The sequence below is a fragment of the Rhea americana genome, unplaced genomic scaffold (genome assembly GCF_003343005.1).
Source record: "Rhea americana isolate MKP2758 unplaced genomic scaffold, rheAme1 scaffold_59, whole genome shotgun sequence".
In the NCBI taxonomy this organism is placed as follows: domain Eukaryota; kingdom Metazoa; phylum Chordata; class Aves; order Rheiformes; family Rheidae; genus Rhea; species Rhea americana.
This window is the reverse complement of record NW_028186745.1, coordinates 2,588,953-2,614,145: the sequence shown is the minus strand read 5'-3', so window position 1 is coordinate 2,614,145 and position 25,193 is coordinate 2,588,953. Positions and strand designations below refer to the sequence as shown.

General features: G+C 35.1%; 1 protein-coding gene across 9 annotated transcripts in view; it reads right to left on the bottom strand.

Annotated features, from left to right (window-relative positions):
- DMD (dystrophin) overlaps positions 1 to 25,193 on the bottom strand; it is a 1,137,868-nt gene that overhangs the window by 814,870 nt on the left and 297,805 nt on the right. For all 9 annotated transcript variants that reach the window (XM_085319436.1, XM_085319439.1, XM_085319437.1 and 6 more), the window contains 4 exons: positions 12,408 to 12,596; positions 11,882 to 12,063; positions 4,952 to 5,102; positions 2,540 to 2,659 (listed from right to left, as the gene is read on the bottom strand). In XM_085319436.1, the coding sequence (XP_085175562.1) occupies positions 2,540 to 2,659; positions 4,952 to 5,102; positions 11,882 to 12,063; positions 12,408 to 12,596 (642 nt within the window). The remainder of the gene's footprint in view (positions 1 to 2,539; positions 2,660 to 4,951; positions 5,103 to 11,881; positions 12,064 to 12,407; positions 12,597 to 25,193) is intronic.

Sequence of the window (25,193 nt, the reverse complement as noted above, 5' to 3'; positions counted from 1 at the left end):
CAACAGGGAATCACATTACTTCTATCAGGAGTAATGAAATAAAAATTATGAAAAAACAGACAGACTCTTTTTGTTGGCCTTGAATGCAGATAAAATAGGTTAATATTAAAGGAGTCGTAACAAAGAAGGAAGTGGCTCTAAGATATTTCAAAATTATTTCTTACTTGCTTATTTTGAATTTCACTCTTAAAGTTTTTAATGTTTGCCTGTCTTCAATGTGCCTTATATAAAGCAGATGTTAACTATTTCTATGTATCCCTAAAAATGAATATGACCATACTTCTTAAACTTGTTATATACTTCCTTCCATCATCAGAAAGGAGAGAGCAAGTGAGTAAAGCTTTAATAGGAATTAAAATATTCCTTAATAATTTTTTTTTAAACAGCAAGGTTTCCAAATCTGGCAACGAAAATACTGATCCACCTGTAAGAATCACAAATTTCATGCTGGTAATATTTAGCACAATATAAATTCAGATTTTCCTGCTCCTCCAGGAAGTAAAATATCTAAGTTGTCAGATGATATTAAAGAATACTACCATATTTCTCTTTAAATTACAATTTCGTTGCAATAATCTGCATCCTTGTATTTGCTACAGGGAAGATGCTACAAATTATCCAGGCCAAATAGACCATATTATAGCTTTTAATTTCCAATTATGAAAATGTATTTCTGCTACATATATTGCTATAAAAATTGTTTTCTACCAATATAAAGATTGTTCAATGTGCTTTAAACTGTCTAATGCCTTCCTGCAGTAATAGGGAAAGCCGTAACTTATTTTATCTTATATTCAGAAATTTAATAAACATAAACAGATTTTTTACTGTGCTTTTGTCAATAAGACTGCTCATTTTTTCTTTCCTCTGCTAAGATTATGAATATTTTGCACAACAAAATAAGTTTATAAGTTTCTCATTGTAGCCCAGATGCAGAAGGCCTAACCCCTACCAAAATTCCTGCACCCAGCTTTTCTTTTGGCTTGTGTCTCGGGAAGCTRAATCCACTTCTTGAGAATCAGCTGAAAGTGTAATGTAGCCTTAGCAGGTTGTGATTGGCCCTGTCTRAATGTAGCAAGGTCCTTCTAAGCTGAGCATGTAGAATGAGTTTTGTGGATGAGACATTTGTCTGGGGATAGTATTTTACAGTCACGGAATGCTTTTAGTTTTAACATATGGTTTAAAAACAGATGTCTGTCATTCTTGTTGTATTGCACTGCCTAGTCTCAAAAACATTCCAGAAAGACTGGTTGCTTAGAAGTCACTAATATATTAAGCTGGAAAATTATCACTGTGAAAAATGATAGACCTTAACTTTCTACTTTTTGCCTGCTAATCTTGAGCATGATCCTGATTCCCTGGCTTTGGYAGCCATGCAGAACCTGAAACACAACCCACTTGTTTCGTAACATCAGGCAGCCTGTGAGCAAGCTGCAGTTGCATCCACCCATCAACTGCAGCATGGTATCAAAGGAACACATCMCATACTCATTGGCCAATATTAGCAGAAAAGAGGAGAGAATTTTACTTGAAAGGCCAGAGTGACCAAGGCTGGCCAAATCCAGAGGCTTGTTACTGATACTATTTTCTTGAAACAACAGGCCACTGCAACTGACAGGGACAAAATTCAGCCGTCAGCAATAGTTTGGAATAAGGGGTAGAGAGCTGCCATTCTTGTGAAATAGCAACGCCATACGATCAGTCACACATTGCTGCTAATTAGATGGCTGATATCCTCTAACCTGTGATAAACATGGTTGAGCACATAGTGGGTAAAATTTATTTCTCAAAATTCTATAGTAAAAATGAGAACTGTGGACAAAGTGCAGGAAAACACAGAATAAAGCTTCTGCAAAATGACTGTAAACAAAATCGATTGAGGAGTGAAAAGGGCAAGATTTTCAAATGTGCTTTACTCTGTCTACTTTTGAAGATTTTTACTGATAGAAATAAAGGAAAAGTAATACTGCATCAATCTGGACCAGCAGTTTATTTGTCAAACAAACAAAACCATTGTGAAGTATCTCCTCTGCTCAGGAATATATACTGTGGYCGCATTTTGACACATATCAGCTATCACATCTCTTTATCTTGTTYCCTTACATGCATGTTTTTGTAAGATTTTGAGATAATTTGCTGCACAGGTATTTTAGTATAGCTTTATGTAGAGTAACTCCAAAGTCACCAAAAATTTCAAACATACCAATCAAATTCAATGCTGTAGTAGAAAACAGAGTAAGATTTTCTATGCTATCTGAAAGCACWTACTCTCACAGCAGTTTAGTAAAGAAACATACTTCTTGTTTTTTTTCATTTATTTTCTCAAGACAAGCACAATTTAAATAAATGATTATTTTCATACCAAAATATGTCTATCTATCTATCTACATAGAAGTCTTGTCCTACAAAAATATTCGAGTTCATTCTCAGAAATATCTCTGGAGATATACCTAATATTACTAACAATTCTTATTCGACCTTATTAACACCTAATGCCATTGATTGCTTATCCTATGAGAGACAAAAGTTCAATCCTTACCTGAAGCTGTTCTTCCAGGGCAGCAGTAGCTTTATCTCCACTGCTTTCATCCACCACCACCACCATGTGAGTAAGAGAATTCACCTTGACTTGTTCCTGTTCCAAATCTTCTTGAAAYGCCTACAATTAAAATATACATATATTAGAAAATGTATTCCAAATTACAAAAATGCTGTGCATTTGAAATCCCACTGACTGATCAATGGGAAAAACTAACCACCTATGATAGCACTATAATCTCTATTGCTGTGAATAATAAGGAATGTAAGCGTATTTTGCTTCATTCACAYATATATAAGCATATTTCGCAGACTGCTATTACTTTCAAGAAAAATACTTACCATTACTCACTCAGAAGTCCTAATTCTTAATACAAATTTCAAACTGAAAATTTCAGTTGAGAAAACATTTGTGAAATTGATGCAGTTGATAATTTACAGATATCAGTATAGCATGTGTAGCCTTTTAAAATAGAACCRGATTAGATTTTATACTCCATATTACCTTATTGGAATATTTGAATATTGCAAAAGTTAAAAAAAAGTTTAAAATGGCATACTCCTTCATAAACAGGCACATATTATCTTCTGTCTGGCACTCCTACAACATTAATAACATAGGATGAAACTTGATCTAATCAATTGGTGCCCTCTTCCTCACAGTGTTCAGAGAAAGGCTAGGGAGTCTGACCTCCATCCTCTCTCTTCAGGTCACAGCTGACAGCATTTTCCCTCTACTCTTCACCTACATCACAAAACAAACAAAAAAMCCCCAACAACAACAACAGCAGCAGCAAAAAGATTTAAGGTACTRTAACACCTTAGAAACACCTCCTTAGTGGTTTTCAGTACCTCCTCTTCCCCCCCCCTTCACTTGAGGTGAAAGAGTGCAACCCTACTTTGCTATAGTTTGTTWACCAAAATAAAACCAGACCAGCTCATGTTACATCTTGGTTACCTATCTTCAGCTTTATCTTAGTAYATTAACAACATTTCAAACTTCTACTATTTATCTGCTGTTTTGTGAAAACATACTGTGTTGTTTCATATCTTAAAAAAMTTGTGAAACGCACCCCTCCCCTGCACCAAAACCACACGCACAGAACAACATATCCAAGATCGCATCCTGCCTGACACTCTTTTTAAAGCGTCTGTAAGGAGCTGCCAGCCAGCAGAAGAATGTGTGGAACCAAAGTCCCGGGTTGTGTCCTCAACACTTCAGTGGTGTGCTCTCATGTTTCCTTCGCTAACTACCATTTCACAATTACTTGTGCTCTTTTTAAAGCAGATTTAATGTCAGAATATATGCTYATTTAGCAAACGCACATAGCAAAATCCATTGTCTCCTCCCAGAACAGTAACAGCAGAGATGGCAGCAACAAGCCATCTGTTCTGTAGCACTCCTTAATGGGAATGCAGAAAATCACCTTTAAGTTAGAAGTGGATCATGAAATCTCTTGAGGTTTGTGTCCTCTCTTTTGACCAGACTGCAAATGCTGGTTTCAGTCTGGAAGGTCTTTGAGGGAAGATCCGCCCTCTACACCTGGGTTAGCACTGACACAGACCATGAAGCATCAAATGTTAAGATTTGTCAGACAGTACAGAAGTGAACTACATTGAATCACTGATGTAGAAACATCAGTAGATTAYGACTGCAGATCTCCACAACCCCACTAATTTTTTGTTCTCTATATATTTGCCTATGTCTTCCTATCATCACTATCATGTGTGTCATGGATGGATATACAAGTTTATATAGTATACATCTCAAATACTGCACCTAGATAAATAAACATGCATATATAGATGCAACTAGGGATTAGGTTTATTTTAAAAATGAAATTAATATGAAGACAGACAATTCAATGCAGTTAATTGAAACAAGTCAGAATTACACAGAATATTCAGAGTCCTAGGAGTCCTAACAAGGTTAGGCAGCTCAATAATACTAACTAGTGAATCATTGCTACCACAGCACACAGGGACAAAATGCAATATGCAAAAGGAAGAAAATACTAGAACTGTAAAATCTGATATACTTTTATTTTACAGTGTAAAAAAGTATACTATCCTATATTTGTAGTACTCAATATTTCTTCTAGTAAATTTCTAGCTAATTTATAGCAAATTCATTCTTGCAAACATGAAAAAAGGAAGTAAAGAAAATGTATTTTTTATACCAGGAAAAAAGTCAGAGTTGTGATACAAYTGCGATGCAAAATCTGGTTAATTGTACAAAATAATCAATGTTAAATCAAAGTTTCRTATCACTGTGTTCTATTCTAATGTTAAGGGTAGATCTTTCAAAATGTCAAAAATTCACTTTTTTTGATTTTGGAAATCGTACATGAATTCAGCAATACAGAACCTAAATATGGATTCAGCAGTAGAGTACCTAAATTCCGTAACATACCTTATGCTCTTCTACTTGTCGCTTTAGGTCCTCTAGATCTGGACCTAAGGGCTCCGAATCAATTTTCTTTGTCCTTTGCTCTGTTTTTGTCAGCCAGTCAGCTAACTGCACTAGCTGCTGATTTTGAAGATCCATTAGAACTTTATGTAAACTGTAAAGAAAAGGAAATAATGGTTTAAATTTGTACATGAAAGAAAACGATAGGCAGAAATGTCTGCCCTGTATACTCACAATTATCCTCTTCACGCTGGCAAATTGACTTTGAAGAAGAACACAGAGTAGAGACTATGCAACAATTTTACAAGGCTTACTCAAATTGTTTCCTCCAGCAAACTTAATTGAGACTTAGAAAGGCAATCTGTTCAGAGGTTTTGCTTTCAGTATTGAAACCCATTATTTCTGCTAAGATGGAAAAAAGAACATTTGGGGCATTTCAATTGTTAAATGGATGTTCATGAGGCTATAACTCAAGCTAGGATAATAAATTCTATTAAGAGGTAAATGAAAATTGGTTGAAGCTGTTTCAAATTAGTCATCGGAAATTTTTGAGTAGAAGCACAAGTACTGTGTGTAAGTTGCTGCTGTTAAAGTTTTGGCCTCTAGTTGCCTTTCTGTTAGGGCTGTTGGAAAATTTGAAATTTGCGCTCTATGATTTCTTAAAACCTGTACTCTCTACTATGAAAAACCCTCAGACAGCTCTACTTAATAGCTTCCCCAAATTATAGGCACAGGAGAGATTATTACATTTTCAGTTATTCAGTGGACAGTGCTCTAGAGAATTATGAAGGAAAGTACATTAATTTTGCTTAAGCAATGYGTTTTGATTGATCCAAAACAATCTGTCAAGAAATCCATTACAATTCCTTCACATTTCACACTTGTCATCTTTAGAAATCCTACAATTTTTAACTTCTGTTTTTCAGTAATCCAGTCAAATTATCTACTGAGATCAGGTAGCAATAATAAAGTCCTTATTTCTTCTAAAGGAGTAATTTTTTTCCTACTAAACTCATCAGAAGTATTTTCAAAATAATATATAAGCTATGGTGAATAATGGAATTAAACTTTCTGTATTGCCCACCTCTCATATAACATTCAATTTATAACTTCTATTTAACAGGCAAACCCATTTTTCTCATAGATATCAAACTTGGTGAAACCACTATATGTTATAATATGTTACTTATATCTCAGGCACAACTACCAAAGCAAAAAATTACCGTTAACTAATTTCAGAACTCAACTTGGATATTTGAAAATTTAAATTGAACTTTCACACTGGAGAAAACTGTCCTGTAAGTAAGACTCTAACCCACACTCCTTTAATTCCACTAGCTTCTCAGTTGGTTTCTTGTCTACTGTGACTTAGTAARAGCAGATAGTCTCTGTCTATAACAAATATTAAACAGTGTTCCTTCTCTACTYGTTCTCATCTTTACTAAGTTTGATACTATCACCGTAATGACACATTTGAAAGAAGAGCAGAGGAAAAAAAAWGACTGAAGAAATTGTATTTTTTAAATGTTCCCTTCTATCAAATACACTAGAGTCAAAGCACTTCAAAATACATATCTAAAAAGAAATAAATAATTTGAAATGCTGTCAGTAGAGTCAATGCATATTAGATGCCATCTTTACTTCGTGTTCAACTCCATTAATAAAATACAACATTTATCAACTTTATATCAAAAATTGTATACAAGAGCTTCTCTAAAGCCATTCTTCCTAAAACCAATAACAATTGATCTAGTTATGTTATCTGGGAGAAAAAGGRAAATACCTTATTAGAATGAAAATAGAAGATGTTTTCAAGATGCAAACTAAGAGAGATAGAATAAAAACTAGAATGAACACTACATATATTAAAATGGAAAGAGTAWAAATATTTAAAATATTTAACTCAATATGTTAGCTTAATATAAATTTGATGCATTTAATATTACTCTGGCCACACTATTTTCAAACTAGTTGCTCAATTTGCAACACACTTTACATATCTTACAGCTGACTATTAATATATGAGAGTATGTCCCCATAAGTTCAGAAATTAATGAAAATATTGACAAAACAAGGAACAGCTATTGTAAATCATGTCACTGTTTGACCAATGTCATCTATAGTTGCCCAGCTGCATACTGATATTTCTCTGCAGAAGGGTTTTTTAYATGACCAAAACATAAGTATTTTTTCTCCCACAGGCCCTGCAGAAATACACACTGGAAGAAGTGCAATGTGTGCACATAGGGAGATTGGCAACTCAAGAAATGCTTGGACAAATACAAATATTCTGTCACAGTTTTGAGGTATATGCTCAAGTAAAGCAATTATTTCTAGGCTTGCCTAAACAATTTTGGATTTTCCCAAGATAGTTTGAGTAAATTCAGAAATTTATAATTTTGAAAATTCATGTYGATCTATGCCCAAAGGAAGCACCACTTCTGTATTTTGCCAAGTATACCTAATGGTTTTCAGAAGAAAATAATCACCACAAAGGACTGCATTTGAACATGCAGATAGCTACTTTTCGAGAGACTTTCAAATTCATCTGAAAGACTACCGTGATTTAACATTTGTCAACATCACACGGACATAATGCGCTGAACCTGACACCCTATTTGTAGCCTACTCATAAGTTAAGGCACATGTCAAACTTCAGTGTTTGGATCAKGGGATCTTTTTACTTCATTTTATTTCCTATGTTTCCAGCAAACAAAAAAGTGATAACACAAATGGTAAATGAGGGAAAATCTGGGATACAGAGAAAGTGTGTAAGTAGTGGACAAATGAATCCTGACAAGTACCTGGCTCTGAAGAATATATTCTACTGCAGAGCAGTGGATACAAAAAAAAAATCAAGGCCTGCAGGCAAACACTAAGGATTTAAAGGAAAAAAAGCAGAATAGGCCAGATGAGGCAATTTTATGGAAATGCTGACTTGCAAATAAATTAAAAGAAATAAAAGTTTGTTTTGAAATAATATTTTAATTATGCCCATTTCCTGAATCATTCCTGGCTGATCTAGATGGTACTGAGATAGGATCAGTTGTCATGACTGCAACTCTGTGAAGCTGTGCTACTTTCCAGAAACCGTTTTAATTTCTAAAGACTCCAGTTAATAGTTATCGGAAGAAAAGGATTGAAGAAAATAAATCATTATAGTTAGCTGAAACTAGCTGAAAGTTCCACAGAACATGAGACATTTAAAAAAAAAAAATGGTTCCAAGATACCGGAAATGCTCCATTAATCCAATTGAGTAAAAGGTAGATATCAAATAGTAGTACTTTTCTAAAATATCTTTCTCAAGATTTTTTCTGGGAAGAGGGTGTCATGGATCTTAATGATATACTGAGATTTCAGTTTCTTTACTGGAAATCATTTATTAATTATTAATTATTGATCAGAATGACCAGAAGATATAGGCAGTATCTTTTCCACCCTAATCACTCTCTCTTTCTTTAAGCGGAGGAGTACAGGAGGCTGACAACCCGCCTAGCATACTCCATGGTTTGCAAGGGATTAGTTATCTCAGATCTACCTCAGTCCTTCTTCATTTTCAAGTGTGTGTTCTGTTCTCTTATTTGAAGTTCTAAACTGGGGTATTATAAATATTAAATACAATGCTTCATCCTAGAGAGAAATTTTTTTTAGCAATAAATGAAATAATATCCAAAGTRCTATAGAAAATCCACTAAAGAAAAAAGAATTTGGTTTAAAAAACAAGATATGATGAAATACTTATAAGAATATTGATATTACTCCGAAGCAAGAAACATAAACTTGAAAAATGAAATAATCATAGCTGATTCTTAAGTAGAAGAAAGTCTCTCTTTTCTTCTCATTCTCCAGGTACTTTCTAGTTTTCAAATTACTTCTATAAACATCTGATAGACACTTTAGTGCCTACTTGTATACCTCAGGAGMTTATTGTAATCTCTCTTTACGGTATGGCCCTCATGCATTTCAAATAAAAAATACTTTTCCATTGAATTTAATGTGTTTTAATAGATGTAGAATTCTCCGTAAAGGGGCAAATTGTRTAGGTTTTTCTCTCCAGTGGTTCATTTATCACTCTGAGATGCTTTACTRTATAGAATCCTATTTAGGCAGGAAAAGAAATGAAAAATCCTGTTTTTCCTTCAGCATGTTAATGTATTGCTACAGGAGTCAAATGTTTTCAATACATAGTGAATACAAGGTAAATCCCATTTRTGCTGCTTTTATACAATAGCATTGCAGTGTCCCAAACTTCCTCTGATATTCAGACATCCTAAACYACTTTTTCAAATCTGGAATCTCTTTCATAGTATCCTTTAAATCTTTCTACTGTATTTTTAATCTCTTGCTTTTGTTTCCCCTGCAGCATATGCTGCTTTTTCTTACATTTCCTATTGCCCCTACTACAGAGGTCAGACAGCCTTGTTCTCATCTTCACAAATTCCATCTCTCTGTCTGGATAAAGATGTCACTGGATTACAGCAACATGCTCAAAAGATTACAGTTTAAACTGAAGCAAAAGACAGATCTTCAGAGTTTAAATATGCTAACCCAGAAATAYGCTATGCAATGAATGATATGAAAGCAGTTCAAGTTTATATCCTCTACTTGTTATTYAAAACACTGGTTTTGACCCAATAGGTCAAAATTAGCCTTCTCTGAGTACATCACTCTGGAGAAAGTTTATTTTGCTCTAACCCAAATTTCATGGAATTAATCACACTTAATTTCTTGTATAAGGATTTAAATAGTAGCACAACGTTCTTTGTGAAGTTTCTATCACTTTTTATTTTATGTTTCCTTGATTTCATATTACTCAGATACTATGTACTTCAGAAGATACTAGAGTTCCTGGGCATTGACCTATAGCTGCATCTGGGAGATAATTTAACRGAGTCAAAGAAGGTATTTTGGTAGATATAGTACAACTCACAGAGATGAGACTGCTCTTTGCATGTGCTGAATTAAATGAAAATAAAAATAGCAAATAAAAATTGCCTACAGCAAAGTATCATGGATTTTWATTCTCAGATAAAATGGTACAGCTGGAGGAAGATAATTTGAGAGACATCTGAAATCTAGCAACAATTTTAGAGACTCTCAAAGTAAGACATGTAAGATTATAACAAATAAAAGTACAAAAACAACAGCTCAATACCCAGTAGCAATCAGAAAGAAAATCAAACATTTGGAATTACTAAGAACATATAACAAAAAAGAGGGCATTCTTATGTGATTATACAAAGCCCYGGTTTGCCCTTAATACAGAGTGTGATTCTGGTCCTCTTGCAAAGTAGAACTGGAAAAAGATCAGAGAAAAAGGCAATATAGATAATCAAAGATACGGAAAAACTTCCATATGAGGAATAATTAATCAGGCTCATAATCTTCAGTCTGGAAAAGAGGTGACATATATATACAGAGAAACAGAGGAAGAATGCACTGCTGACCATCACTTCTGATACAGTAACTAGAAGGAATCAATTAAGCTAGCAGAAACCAGATTAAAACAAAGAGATGCCATTCTTCAAAAAAGAAATAGTTTTTAGTGTAGAAGAAGCCTGTGGAATTCATTGCTAAAAGATGTCAAGGATGCTGAATAGTTTACAYAAGATCAAGGAGAAACGGTATAAATAGAAGAAAAATCAATGGCAGGTTACCAAACACACAAAACTACTTCCATCTCAGCAAGACCCCTCAGCTGAAAACMGCTGGAGGTTGTGAGAGTACTACAGAGAACTCTGTAATAAAAGACAAGCCCTACTAGATCAGTGCAATGGCCCACAGAGCCCAATATTCAGTCTCCAGCAATGGTGACAGGAAATGAAGAAATGCTGGTTCAGCAAATGATGCACCTCCCTTAAAACTTGTCCTTTTCTTATTCTGTTACAGGCAGGACAATGGGCTAAGACCTTTTCCCTGACCACCAAAGAAATTCAGCTTTCTGTTAAAGTCACAAAAATGCAAAAGAACTTGTTCTCCARCCATACTGAAGGAGCCAACAGAGTTGCTCACTTAGGACTTGCATATTGTGATTTTCTGAGAGAAAAATTAAGGTCTCAGTGGAAAGATTTTAATGAAGACTCTCTTGAAGTCTTGAAGCAATGCAATAACATTCACTGTTAATTCTTTTGTAATGGGGAACATACATTATTGCATGTTCTTATTACAGTTTATTTTAAATTTACATTATAAGAATAATCTAAAGATTTCTGTGCAAGTAGTCTATTCAGTATTGCACTTTAAGTAACTCCTACACACGGTAAGTGACTGTATATATCAACAAAGACAGTGTACTATACAGATAATCAATGACACATTCTCTCTCTGAACGCCACTTTCTCACAAATAGAATTAGAATTAGTTTTACAATTTTAACTACTGAAACAGACAGCATCATATCAAGCATCATGCACTTTTAGTTATTACACATTTCCTGTGAGAAATCACAATAAATGTAGGGCTTGCACTTTTTCTGAGTAGTGTAATTTGCTGTCAGAACACTCTTATGACAACATTTACTGGTAAGCTAAGCTTCCACTCACTATAACTTTTATTCGATCATATATGGATCATATTTTAAGGTTTTAAAGATTTGTTTTCCTTTTCCATTGGTATCTCAGTAAAGATCATCTACATGATCATCTACACAACATTGTGTGATACTGAAATAATCAGAAAAGTGATGTAGGTTACATAAATTTTGGTAGAAACAGTATTAGCGTCCAAGTTGTTGATAGTGCTGAGCCGTGCAGCTTCCAGTCTCAAAACAATCTGCAAGTTTAGACGTCAATATATATTAAATTTTGGGATAAAAAAGATCTGAGATTGAGTCTAATTCAGAGTGAAGTGGAACAAAATCAGGACTGTTCGCCAAACTCAGTGCTGTTCCAGTCCAATTCCATATAAAATACTTTCTCTGATGTATTACTTACTTGCTCTGTTTTTCCATACTGGCTACCCTGAGACTTTCCCATCGAGAATTAAGTAGATTCATTTGTTCTTGGATTTCATTTTCTTCATCATCTGAAAGCTTTCCAAGTGTTAGAAGTTGACTTCCAACTTGCAAAACATTGCCAACACGTCCTTGGTGAGCTGTTAATTCCATCATAAAACCCTGACAATAAGAAGAAATCCCTATTTTAAGTTCAATTCTTTGGAAGAAAAGAATAGACTTTGGAGAAATATTCAATTAAGCCACTTTCCAAAACTGATTTTCAAATTTGCTTTTTATTTTTCTGCCCTCCACCCCAAACCTTGCAACACAAAACAAGAATAAACATTTTGACTTTTTGCATACAATAGTCTCTAATACCATCTTTAAATTCTCCAAATCAAGATTAAAATGCAAGGAAAAGGAATGAAAATAACCTAGTAATATTTTTTTTGTTTTACAATTCTGACTTAAACATAGCATACAAGCAAATGCAGGACTACTGAAAGATTAGTATAACTATATACCTCATGGGTGTGAAACTGTTCTTTTACAACTTCTACATCATTGGATATATCTCCTTGTGCTTGTAATGCATCTTCAGCAGAGAGAAGCCATGTGAGTACTTCTTCTAAAGCAGTTTGGTAGTTGTCAAGGTCCATTTCTGACCCCATCAGTGAGGTGCTAAATGTCCTTTCTTCAACAGTTTCTAAAATCTGATCAAAACGGAAGTTTTAGAGCAATGCAAGCAGCATCTATTCCAACATATCTACAGAGGAGCAAATAGAATGCCATTGTCCTGTTATAAACCAGCAATTATAAAAAACAAAACAAAACAAAACAAAACAAAACAAAACAAAACAAAAAAAACCTCAAAAGGCTAATGAGTGGGAGGGCTCATTAGTATACAAGTTATAACAAAAATCAGCCAACATTGAGGGAAATAACAAAACTCAGAGTAAATTAGATATTTTACATCAAAAATCAAAATTCCTAGCAATATTCCAAATGGTGACAATATCTAAATTGTACCTGTAGAGTGTTAATATGCTTGTTTCTCAATAAATGCTCTAATCATTCATTTTTAGTTTACTATTTCTCATTTAAATACTCCCTCCTAGAAATGAAGGARAAATATTTATTTTCCACAGCAGCTAGCAAAACCACATCACCAAAAAAAGCAGTAAGTTCCATGTTGACATTGCAGAGAAATTAATGCAAATGCCATGCAGAAAGGAAAAACAATCCTTTACACTACAAGCCATGCTAGAATTGAACAATCCACAGACCCCCATTTTCTTAATACCATGCTATAAAACTGAAAAAGGTCAGAAATCCCAWATCAAACCATATTTTTTAAATAAAAATAGAAAAAAAATACTGYTCATTTCTCTTCCCATATGGGCTACTCTCACACTCATTCCTTATCATCTAAATGACTTTGATAAGCACAGGATTCACACTCAGAAATCAATAATAATTTATTGATCACTGCAATAACAGATTATTGGGACAAAATAAACAAGAAACAGGCTTGCTACAGAAAATATCACCCTGTAAATTTGTCAACAAGTTCTAAAGAAGTTTAATTTGCTAGGAAGTTAGTATAAAACCTAAACATTTACATAAAAATGTTTATGTCTTTATTGAAAGTGATACCAAGGTATTTTAATGATTTGTTAGTTGACAGAAATTGTTCCTACTGATGCACTTGTGTCAGTAAAATACTCAGAGAAGCATGTAAAGCCTTGCACCACAGTTTAGTACAGAAGATGGAAGTTTATTAATATAACTAACATCAGGATGTGTAATATATGCAATATGATTGCTCAGAATGAAATTCTCCATCTTGATCACAATAAATTCATTCTGAATTGTATGGATCTAATAATCACATGCAACTAATGTGAATCCCACTGTCACATGCGAGCTAAAACAGCAATGATAACTTCATTGCTACTTATGCATAAAAAASAATGCTCCATAAATAAATCCAGAACAGGAAAGCTGTTGAAATTATCTTTTTAAAAAATTTTTAAACGGAGCACTGTCTTATAGCATAAATAATAAAGCATAGACAATGCCTAACATATATTCCTGTTGCRTAAATGATTATCTAAACTGTGTCCAACTCTTGATTTTAGGTATTGACAATATAGTAAGAAGTTACACAACTATATTACATTTTTGGAGCAGCACCATTTTTTGTAGTATTTAATCTATTATGTAAAGGTATTACTTAATCACTGTTTTTGCACATGTAATGATTCTCTTCTTTCTTTGACACTACTGTAAAGAATATACACACTTCRTATGTGATAATTTGGAATAAAATAGATGCTGTAGCAGCTGAGTGAGATGAGGAATAGCATGTTTGCAGAGATCTGCGATGRTCTCTGTCAGTTATATGAAAATGCTTCATCTGAAAATACTTTTTTCTATATTGGAATGAAAACATTCTCCTRTGGATATGATCACGATTGAACAGTTCTCAGATACTGAGGCCTAATAAAGCCTAATTTTGTCTTATCTTTGTGCATTTCAGGCATATGAAAGGGTAGCAGTCAGAGAATAACCGCCAGAAGCCACAGTATTAGTAGTACCTTGTTATTCTAGAGTGTACTGAGCATGTAGAGTATTTGTACTTGGATTTGACAGTGACACATGCAGGGAGCATCTGGAATCTTTAAATGAATTTAAGCTAATCATTCTCATTGATGTCATTGATGGAATCAAGCCATAYCTACACACTTTGAAAACTGGGCTGAACTTCCTTCTGCATCTTTAATCACATCAGTTGTTAACAAGACAAAATAGGGAAGCAACGACCAGGCATCTTTGATCTGAATCAGAACTAGCAGAGAATATTCACATTGTGAAAAGCCTACAAGTGTAAGACACTTTTAAAATGTATTTTGGAGTCAACAGTTGGTTTTGACTTGACAAAACTCACATAAACATTATTTTAGCTCTACTATTACACTATATCTTCACTACTGCAATCAGTGCTGTTAGCTCTCTGAAGGACAAATGTGCATCTTTCATTGCCCTGTGTACACAATGAAAACTAACTACTTAAAGCAGCAGTAATTCAGACTGTGCTATGTAGTCATTGACCATTATTTTGTTGCAGGTGAAAGAAACTTGTTGTGTGGAGCCAGCGCTAAACCAATCACTTCAATATGATCTGAAAACCTTTATGGATTACAGATCCATCCCTCTAATTCACATGTCATGAGGCAAGGCTGAATATAGCAGGAGGAGGACTGGCAGATGACTGTTCTTTCTACAACATCCCCATCAAAAACCAAAATTTCTGTTGGCTCAGCTCTAGACACGACATCAAACACTAAGCTAAATATTCACRTCTCAAGTGGACAGCTACTGAACTAACCCCTGTGAGTGCCCTATGTCAGACTCTTCATATTAAAAAATCAAAAAAAATGTTAGATGTCTCAATAAAATTTTCCCTTATGTACAGATTATTCATTTCATAATGCAATCCAAATTTCAGTATGCAGACTCTAGAGCACCAAGAATAATCCACATTGAAATAATCCATGCAGTACTAGCATGAAAATCCTGAATTTTTAAAGTAATGGCTGCAGTAAAGTAAAAAAAGAAAATCAGTAAAAAAGAGTRTCAGTAAAAAGAAAAGAACACTTCCTTTTAGTGTTATTTCTGAATTTGTATGAAATRTTTTCATAATTTCTAAAATATTGAAACAAAATTAGAAGTCTAAGATATTGCATGTACTACACTGAGAACAAAAACATAGAGCTATTAATTCAGATATAAATGTAACTTCTGTTTGTAACGACAATTTTTAAGAGATTAAAAAATAGTAAGTCCATGCTGAAGCTAAATTGTTGTTGTGGGGTATAACCAGAAAGAAGGAACTATCTATAGGAAAAAACCCTACTGAAATGTGCATGTAATCTCATTCTTCRATCAAAAACTATTCTAAGACTTAAGAATTAGTGATTACCCAAAGTAACTGGATTGGCTGCAGCCAAAGCAAAATATCCCATTCACTTGCATACGGTGCTCTATTAAGTGACAAAGCATGCATGATACACAAGTATTTAAGGAGAAAGAAGGCCTGAACAATTCAGATGTTGGCTGAAGACTGCATCACGACCATCAGYTGAGCTCAAGGGAACTGGGAATCTATCAGCTTATGGGTATTTTGAAAACTGGTCAGCTGGGAGAATAGCCTTAGTTGTTATAAGGGCTGACCTAGAAGGAAAGAAAATACTCTGGACACAAATGTTGTGGTCTTGGATGTCCCTTCCCCTTGCTGCAGCATGTAGAAGAAACATATCTAGGTGAAAAGATCGTAATGTGAATGTTTATGCACTGCATCCTTTTCTGTTGGGGAAGGCGCATTCTGGTAAGAGCGGATGACCTCWTGGACACCTAAGCTTTAATTTCAAGCGTAAGGAGAGAAAATAAAAGGCTTGTGATCTTAGAAGTCTGGAGAACCAGGCACACTTGGTCTGCTGGAGGAACCGACTCGCAGAGCTGAAAGGATGGGCTTGTGGCTGCTTCAGGGTGCGGAACGGGGGAAGGAAGGGCTCCGCTCCTGCTGTTGTGTTATGTTCCTGCAGGGAGAAGTTGCAGTGCACATGTGTTACTCTATTCTACAAGAATGCTAGTATTAGCTCATAAAGACTATTTCTGAGTTTTAGAAATCAGTTTAGCAGTTTCAGAAATTAGCAGTAAACACTTCGGGTCCATTCTAGCATTTTTATTTTCCTCCTTCAGAAACTGCCCTCATCTCACTATAAAAGGTGTAGAATCAGGCTTTAAATATTTACAGCCTTGAAATTCAGCAGCATCAACTTATACATAATCTATATATCCATATATATACTTTAGTAAAGGCAATTTAAGTCCAGTATAATTTTCTCATTTTTGAAAATTTCCCTTGCAGGATTATAGCCTTAAATAGTAACACGYATTAATGACCTTCTAATCATTCCTCTTAGCAGGTGGGACTGATACCACTGCCTAKCCTTTCACTTGCTCCAAGTCTCTCATTACAAAATCATATTTTATGCTTCTTTAAAATTGTCAAATTATGACTGTACAGGCTAAAATGTTCTCTTCAAGAATTAATACTGTACATTTTTTAACAGATAATTTCAGTCAGAATAGTTCAGGCATTTCTGGGAATAAAACTAAGATAYGCTGTCTAGATATTTGAGAGTATAATATTGACCATTCTCTTGTTGTAAATGAGGCTAGCATTTTCATCTTATTAAGGATTTCAAATGCTGCCTTCATGAATGAAAAGCTCTTKGGTCAAGGAGATGGGTTTTGCCATTCATATGGAAAATCTGCCTAGATTTGGCTTTATCATAAATCYGAAAAACTGAAGCTTTGGTTGCTCAGTTGAGACAGTCTAGACTTTAGTACCTGCTTTTTCTGGTGACTCCATTTCCGCTAGCAATGCTTCCACCTGGATGAATTAGCCTATCCTTGCAACTGCTCTTTTCAGATGCAGGAGACTATTAGCTCAAGACAACTCAGTTGAGTGATGTATGTCAAGAGGGAAAAATCCGGAGCCAGACAGTGTGGCTGAAAGTAGTTTACAAAAAGCAGCAAAGAAAATGCTTGARCAACTGCCAGGAAAGGAGAGAAGGAAATTAGTCTCTTTTTCTCCATATATTAGGTGTAACTGGTACAAAGACCGATAGCAGTAAAGGAAAATTGGGCACCTAGCGATGGAGAGACTAGAGGCTGGCTGAGATCAACTGAAAGCTAGTGAAAAGCTTGGAAGCAGTTGAATGAGATGACTAAGGAATGAACTGAGACTGGGAACTGGATAGGTACGATAGTATTACGAGYTGAGAATAACTGGCCACCTGGAATAATAGAATTTTCTAACAATTTAAAAGCCATATCATTTTATACATATAGTCAAACAGTGCTTTACAAAATATGTCAAGATTTTTTTCTTAGCATGTTTTCTCTCATACTTSAAATAAATATCAAAGCTGGTTTTTCATAGTAGCAGCTTGACCCTTTTTTATGCCTGCCAAAGCATATTCATTTTATTAACTTTCTAGGAAAATWTTTTTGTCCTATGCTTATCTAAATGTTTTAATTTTATTGATTTTTTTTATCCTGACTGTAAAATGTATTGCTATTTGAAGTATTACTGATGATGACAAGACCTACAGCACTTGCCTCTCTAAAGAGGGCACTTTCCATTCAAGCAATTATGAATCATGGCTCCAAACCGTAATATGATTTGATGTAGATGCATTAAATCAACTGGTTGTGATTGAATTGCAGTATTTTCACCATTTAAATTATGATTTTTTGTTGTTAAAATGCCTACTCTACCCATCATTTTTCATTGCTTCATTTTTCTGATTCCAGCACAAGACCCTTTCTAATGGAYATTATTTTTCAGGAGCTGTCACTTAGTGCAGTACCCTGTGAGATCATCTAGTCTCTAAATAACGCACAAGTAAGAATATTCTTCACATAATGGAAGCGGAAATTTTCATCCTAACAATACCTTTTCCAGTGTTATCTAATGAATCTTCACAGAACTCTCTGATAATCCTTGTCAACACTGATAAACAGTAWCAGGGGTCCTGCAAGTATATCATACTTCAAGAAACCTCAACTCTGTTCCCAGTAGTGCTACAGCTAGGTGAGTAACCTTCAGATCAGCTGATTCCTCTCTCTTGAAAAATATCTATTGCTTGAATCTTGCATAAAAAACAGTGGAAATGTAATTTGATCCATTGATGATAATTATTCCACTGTWAAGTTTAAGTTATTATGCACTCTGTTTCATGTGGTCACATCAGAAAGAATTCAGAATGGAGAATAATATAAGATTCATTTCTATTATCATTTAAAAAGTGCAACTTCTAATGCAATGAAGGCTTCAGTAACAGCTACTTTAAAATAGACCATTCTCAGGGAGACCTTTTAAATGTTCTATGTTAATAATAATGACACATTTTTAAAACCTCCATAAATAGAAAAGCTGTTAAAATGCATAAACAGGAGAATGGGATCGAGACAGGTGAATTATGTCTTAGCTAGAGGAAATATAAAAGTATTGAATTATTTCTTTAACATGTCATAACGGGAACCTAGAAAAAATGCAGATTCTACTCCTCTTCTATCCAATGACAGGCAGRCAAATTGAAAAATACAGACATCAAAAGCTCTTTTGCTGAAATAAGYCTGCAGATTTCAAAATTAAGACTACAGAAATGCAGGTCAAGAGTAAAAAGAATAMAAAGTAAAAATCATATATTTATTCATTTTCAGATGTACTTCATTCTAAATTCTATAATTTCACAGTTCAAGCAATTATGAAAACTTACCTCCAATTTTATTGCTCCATCATTCTGGAGGGTAAAGTAGCCTTCTCTTTTCACCATCCTATTTAGTTGTTGCTATCTCTTCTGTTTCTTTATTTTACATCCTCTCTCTCTTCTGCTCTTGCTATCACCAAAATCAATGTTATCCCATGGCATCTTTTGTTCTATTACATCAGTCATCTGACTATCGTATTTGCTCTCCTTGCTCACCTTTATGTCTCTCCTACATGTACCTAACAGAAAAATAACTTTGACAGTTCACTTGCACACACTTGTTCCCACCTTCCTTATTACCTTCACTAGCTTCTAATTTTCTTCAATTTTTCAGATATTTAAACCTTGTACTCACCCTGTAAGACTTCTGCAGTTCTCGAGCTACCTACATAGTGTTCCTTTTCCTATTATCACCTTCCCTGAGGGCTCTTCTCTGCCGAAGCTATTCCTTTCTACCCSTTTTCCAAAGACAAATGTGCTTTTCTTCCATGTCTGAAAATCAGTTCTCAAGCCTGTTTCCATACTGTTTCACGATCTTTTAAAACAGTTATCCTCAATGACYACTTTAAGAATATTTACCCACTCACCCCACACAATGCTCAAAGCAGTTTAATAGTTGATCAAGCTCATCCTTACACTCTACAGTATAACAGAGATGATTTTGCAAGCTTTCTGCATAATCAGCTCATCACTGTAGGGAAGGTCATCCTGCTCTGTGAAAATGTTATATTCTAATATTGCACCTACGCAGTTAGGACCAGGCAGCTACATATCTGCYGTGCTCGCACGCGAGCTGCAAGCCACCTTTGTCTGGAGGCTTTGGGGCCACGTGTGACGGACATTAGTCGGGTGCCTGCTTTTTTTGCTAACAGTTACGCGACACTGCTCCGGGCACGGCCGCATTATGTGCAGCACCCTCGAATGCTTCTGCCCGCTCGGCCCCTGCACACGGGAAGCTAAATGTGTTGCACTGCTCAGCTAAATGTGGCATGTGCCAGAGGAACGGCGCAGAACCGGGAGCCTCTTGCTTAAGCGCAGACACCCAGATACTGATGGGGGAGAGGCAAGGAGCAGCCAGCCTGAGCCGCAGAGCTGAGCTGGCAGCGTAAGGACCTGGGCACCCTCTGTAAATATTTGAGCCTTTTAAACTTTATCTCAGCCATTGAACAAGGAAAACCCAAAGCAATCTGGATGATATAAAGAGAACGCATTTTATTATTCTTCCAGCTATCTGAGGTAGTTGAGCATAAAACAAGCAATGTTATCTAGCTGATTTGATACATGGTTCCGTTTTCTACTCTTGGAAACCTAACTCCACATTATGCTATATGATCATGTTATAATGCCACTATATATTTTATATGTAAAGGAAGACGGGCAGAATGAAGACTATTCTACCGTCTTTGGCCAGAATTAGCAACCTTCTACTTCTGAGTAGAACAGAACAAACAGCAATCAACCAGCTGTAGTAATGTCTACTGAATTATGGTAAAGTCTCCAAATCATTCACTAACTCTTAAAATTTCTACCTGTAAAGTGAGAGTGTTTCCTGCTTTTTTTTAATACTATCCTTGCAATCTGATAAAGTTGTTTTCTGATTTTTTAATTTTATTACAGAATATACTCTTGCAAAATGCTAACACTCTCTTTTTGTCTGTAATTCCACCAACAGCTACTGAAACTGAAACTTATAAATCCTGTCCTGGCTAGATTCTTGCTTATTCTTCCATCAGGAGAATGGACATAGGATTTAAGAGAAGAGAAGTACAACTTAACTAAAAAAAGAATTAAAAAGCCAAGTGCTGCAGCCCCCCAGCTGCCTTGATAGGAGGTCTAGCAATAATTACCATTGCAAATCCATCAGCAAATCAACATAACATTTTGCATAATTAGGTAAGTAATATGATCCATGCTATTGCACTTGCTAGAGCTGCTACAACTTTTCTTGCTCATCAAATCCCCTGAATAAATGGAATCCAGTAGTGTCAACAGTAGCCTATTCAAGGACTTAATTAAAGGCTCATGAAATGACAATGCAGAGGACAGCAGCCATCCACATCTGCATATGGAGAACCTGAATGAAGAAAAAACCTCCCGTGATTTGAAAGAATACATATCACTGTTCTGAAGACTAGCTGATAATTTTGATCTTAATTAACTGGTGAGAATAAAGGAATACCTGCTAGCAAACGYAATAAAATACAGAAAGAATATTGCCTCATGTAAGAAATTGTCTTGATCACTTGACTCAATTTCTCTGAAGGGATTGTGAGGAAAAGTTACATGAAAGACTATGAAGGAGCACAAATACAGCAGTTTTAATGGCAGAAAGTATTTAAAAATAGACTTGAGCCTCATTCAGTGCATGGAAAGCACAGTATTCAATAAGGTTCTAATTAATATTGTATTTTACAGTTGTTCAGTGTGTAAACCTAAATCCTTGTCTCACTGAGCTCTTTTTTTCAATCTTAATTTKTATACAGCGCTTTTCAGTAATTAATAGGGTTTTTTCCAGTAGTCCCAAAACATCATCAGCATCCATATATTCYCTCTTTAGATGTACTGGAACAAAGGACAAAGTATACATTAGTTCAAGGTGACTGATTCGAGATATGTAAGGCCTGATTAGTCAGGGTCCTAAACAGTATTTTACTAGTTCAAAGTGTACTTCCCAGGGAATCCATCTGTACCCAGTCGCTCAGTGCTTCATCAGTTTAGATCTCAACCTCTCACATAACACACACACAAACTCAGGAACATCGCTGAAAGGTTACTTTGCTCAGACACAAGCGTGTGTGGTTAAGGTAAAGGATATTTCCGAGCAGCACTGAGCAGTTCTAACCCATGAAGCCATCCTTCTGCAATCCCTCGCTCCTTCACTTGACACCTTTCACGAAAGCATACAGCTGCGGTGCCAACCGACGGAGAACAGAGGTGTGCAATGGGTCAGGACAGCTAGTTCCTGCAGTAGGCAGGAAAGGGAGAAAGGAACCGAGGCCTCGCAGCAGGGAGATCCCTCCCTCGTTACATGTGATGGAAACCATCCTGCAGTGGGCAGTTCTGGTAGAGCTTGAGGTGTCCTCTCTGCCCTTTAACTTCTGCAACAAGCAAAACAGTGTTCCTTAAAGACAAGGCTTCTTTATCACACAGCTTTTAGAACAGGTTCCTTCTGCTCACTGGAAGATATAAGGCTACCAGTTCTGTAATTCAAAACTCTGTCATCATGTATCTACATAAGAGACCAAATTTATGATATTTCAGGCAACCTGAATTCTCTTATTTCTCCACTCCTAGGCAGCTGACCTTAATAATACTCCTTTAACAGAGGTAAACCTCTGTTTTATACATGTGATTTCCAGAGACTTGAGAAGAAAAGAAGAAAGACAAAGCCTGTTTTCAAAAGAGGAATTCCATCTCCAGTGGTAGCTACATGGACAACACAAGCTGGTTTGGGAGATACTCTAATAGCAGGAAACAGTGAGGTGCATAAATTCTGCACTCCATCATGGTCTGTGAAGGGGAAAACAAGCCTTTTTGACAAAATATCATTTTTGAGTCACCTACTTGAAACCACCTATTCTCAGCTTTATCTATTCACTGTCATTGACCCTTCCCTTTTAGATTATTTTTTCTCAGCAGATAGGACCAGATTCTACGCTCAGATCTCATACTGTGCCTCCACATCCACGGTTACTGCTATTAAAATCTAAGCATATCCTGAAAGTAGGGAAATTTATAATTCTTCAGAGATTTATAACTTGGATAAATTTGAGCCCTTTCCTGAAACAACTATCCCCTGACCAACTTAAAATGCGTGGAAGAGGAGGGAGGTGCAAGAGCTTTTGAAGAAAGCGACAATTACATTTTGTAGTATAGACACAATAGTTCATTGCTCCCTCATCTGATCTTCAGTAACAGACAAATTGCTTTCACTGAAATTTTTAGCTCAGCATGAGGCAAACAGACATGATCAATAACATTTCCCCCAAACCACTATATTTTGATAACATTATGAATACTTAGTAGTTTCACTATAAACAGCATAAGAACTTGGGGCAAAAGAATTACACATGCACTGGCAGCATTCCCAGGCTGTCTACAGTAGATACCTTTCCCCAGGAAGAAGTTAAAACACTTGCTTTTCTGAAGCGTCTTGTATGTGGCTACACATTTGCTTGCTTTAAGCAATGTAAGCAGAGAAAAGATATTTTGCAGTCACCTTTGCTAGAGTTAATATAGTAAAGGTGGCAAGATATTGACAGATGTAAAGAAGCTAGTGGAAAGTGCAGAAACACATACATAAAGTTTAATTTTCTATTTGAATTAACTGTTGTCTATACTGTTGGATATGTTCAGAATTAAGAATTCATGAAAAAGAAAAAGTACTACTTTCTATCAAGGTCTCCTCCCTCAAGTCAAACTCCAAATTATCAGTCATAGTAGTAGATGTGGAACAAAAATTTTGAATCATAAAGAACAGAAGACAAAATACCTTTAACCAGGAAGTTTAAACATGCAGTCTTTGCAAAACTTGCAAGTATATAAATCTTACTTGGTATGTCCTCTAACCTGCATTGCATTTATATTTATTTTCCAAGTCTTTTGACTAGCAAAAGCAACCAATTAAGAAGTATATTTAATCTCAAATATATCATAGCCATAACCTATATTGTTTTCTACTACATGAAAATGATGACATAAGATTAGGCAGGACCAAAGATCATTTTTCAGGTTAATTTAATAACTACAGCCATCTGCTGATCCTACTATTTTTTGTAGTAAAACATAACAGCTCTTTTCAGGATCTTCATTAAAAATCATCTAGTCCTCAAATAAAAATATTTAACTCTAAAATGCATTTTATATATTAAATTTAATGTCTAGCAGTTGAATAAAGCAATGCAGAGCTTTAATTTAAAATGTAACATTATAACATTGCTGGGGTTGATATAAATCAGTATATTAAAGCACATCATACAGTCAGATATTTTTTCCAGCTGTTTTAAACCATTATAATGTCAGATCCTAGAGACTCAGTTACAATAAAATAGAAAAAAAAACACTGAAAAATAATTTTGTTGATTATTAGTTTAATTGTGGTCAGTTTCAAATGAAACTTTTCTTCCAAATTTCATAGGGGTTTCTACTACTATAAATGACCACAGTATCAAAATGCCTTCAAAATCATTAATAACAAGAGCAATTAACCATAAGGAGATGCATCTGTAAAATGACTCTTTTTTTTCTGAGGTATAAGGGCTCTGCTTGGGATCAGAGCCAATCGGAGAACATGTTAATTAGTTTCTAGGAAGCTGAGGGTGAGGACCTGAAGATTTCAGTGCACTCAATATCATGTGCTATTACAGTTGGAAGGCTTTATTAAAAAAAGGTGTTTTTTTTCAAAGTCATCTAAAATCTTAGAGAACTTAGCTCTATAGCCAAATTTGCTTGAGTAGGCTCGCACTTCGTCTATGGCTCATATGTGCTTTATCCTCATTAAACTGAAACTTTCTTATACGCATTTCAGCCTCTGATGAATTTTAAGAGGGTCTCTTTTTTTTTTCCAACAGAAATTACCCCAAAGAATAAATTTTCAATCTAAAATTAAAAGCAAACAAGGTTTGCTGTTGCCAAAGAGGCTTAAGTGATTTAATGTTTTTTACAAATGCTGTAGTGTGATTACCTTGCCTGGCTCTACATGTTCTGAATTTTAAATCAAAGGATGAAATTGAGAAAAAATAATAACTAGTCATCAGGCAACGATATAGAAATATTTACACTTAYTTTCAACAGAAAACTAAAACAAGAATTATGAAGAAGTATTTCTAGACACACAGAAAACTATATTAAATATTTGCTAAATGTTTATGGAAGTTTAAAAGCATCTGGATGGAAGAATCAGATAAAAATTCATTAGCAGCTGTTAAGTATAAATATATTATCTCTGGCTCAGGAAATGCCTGA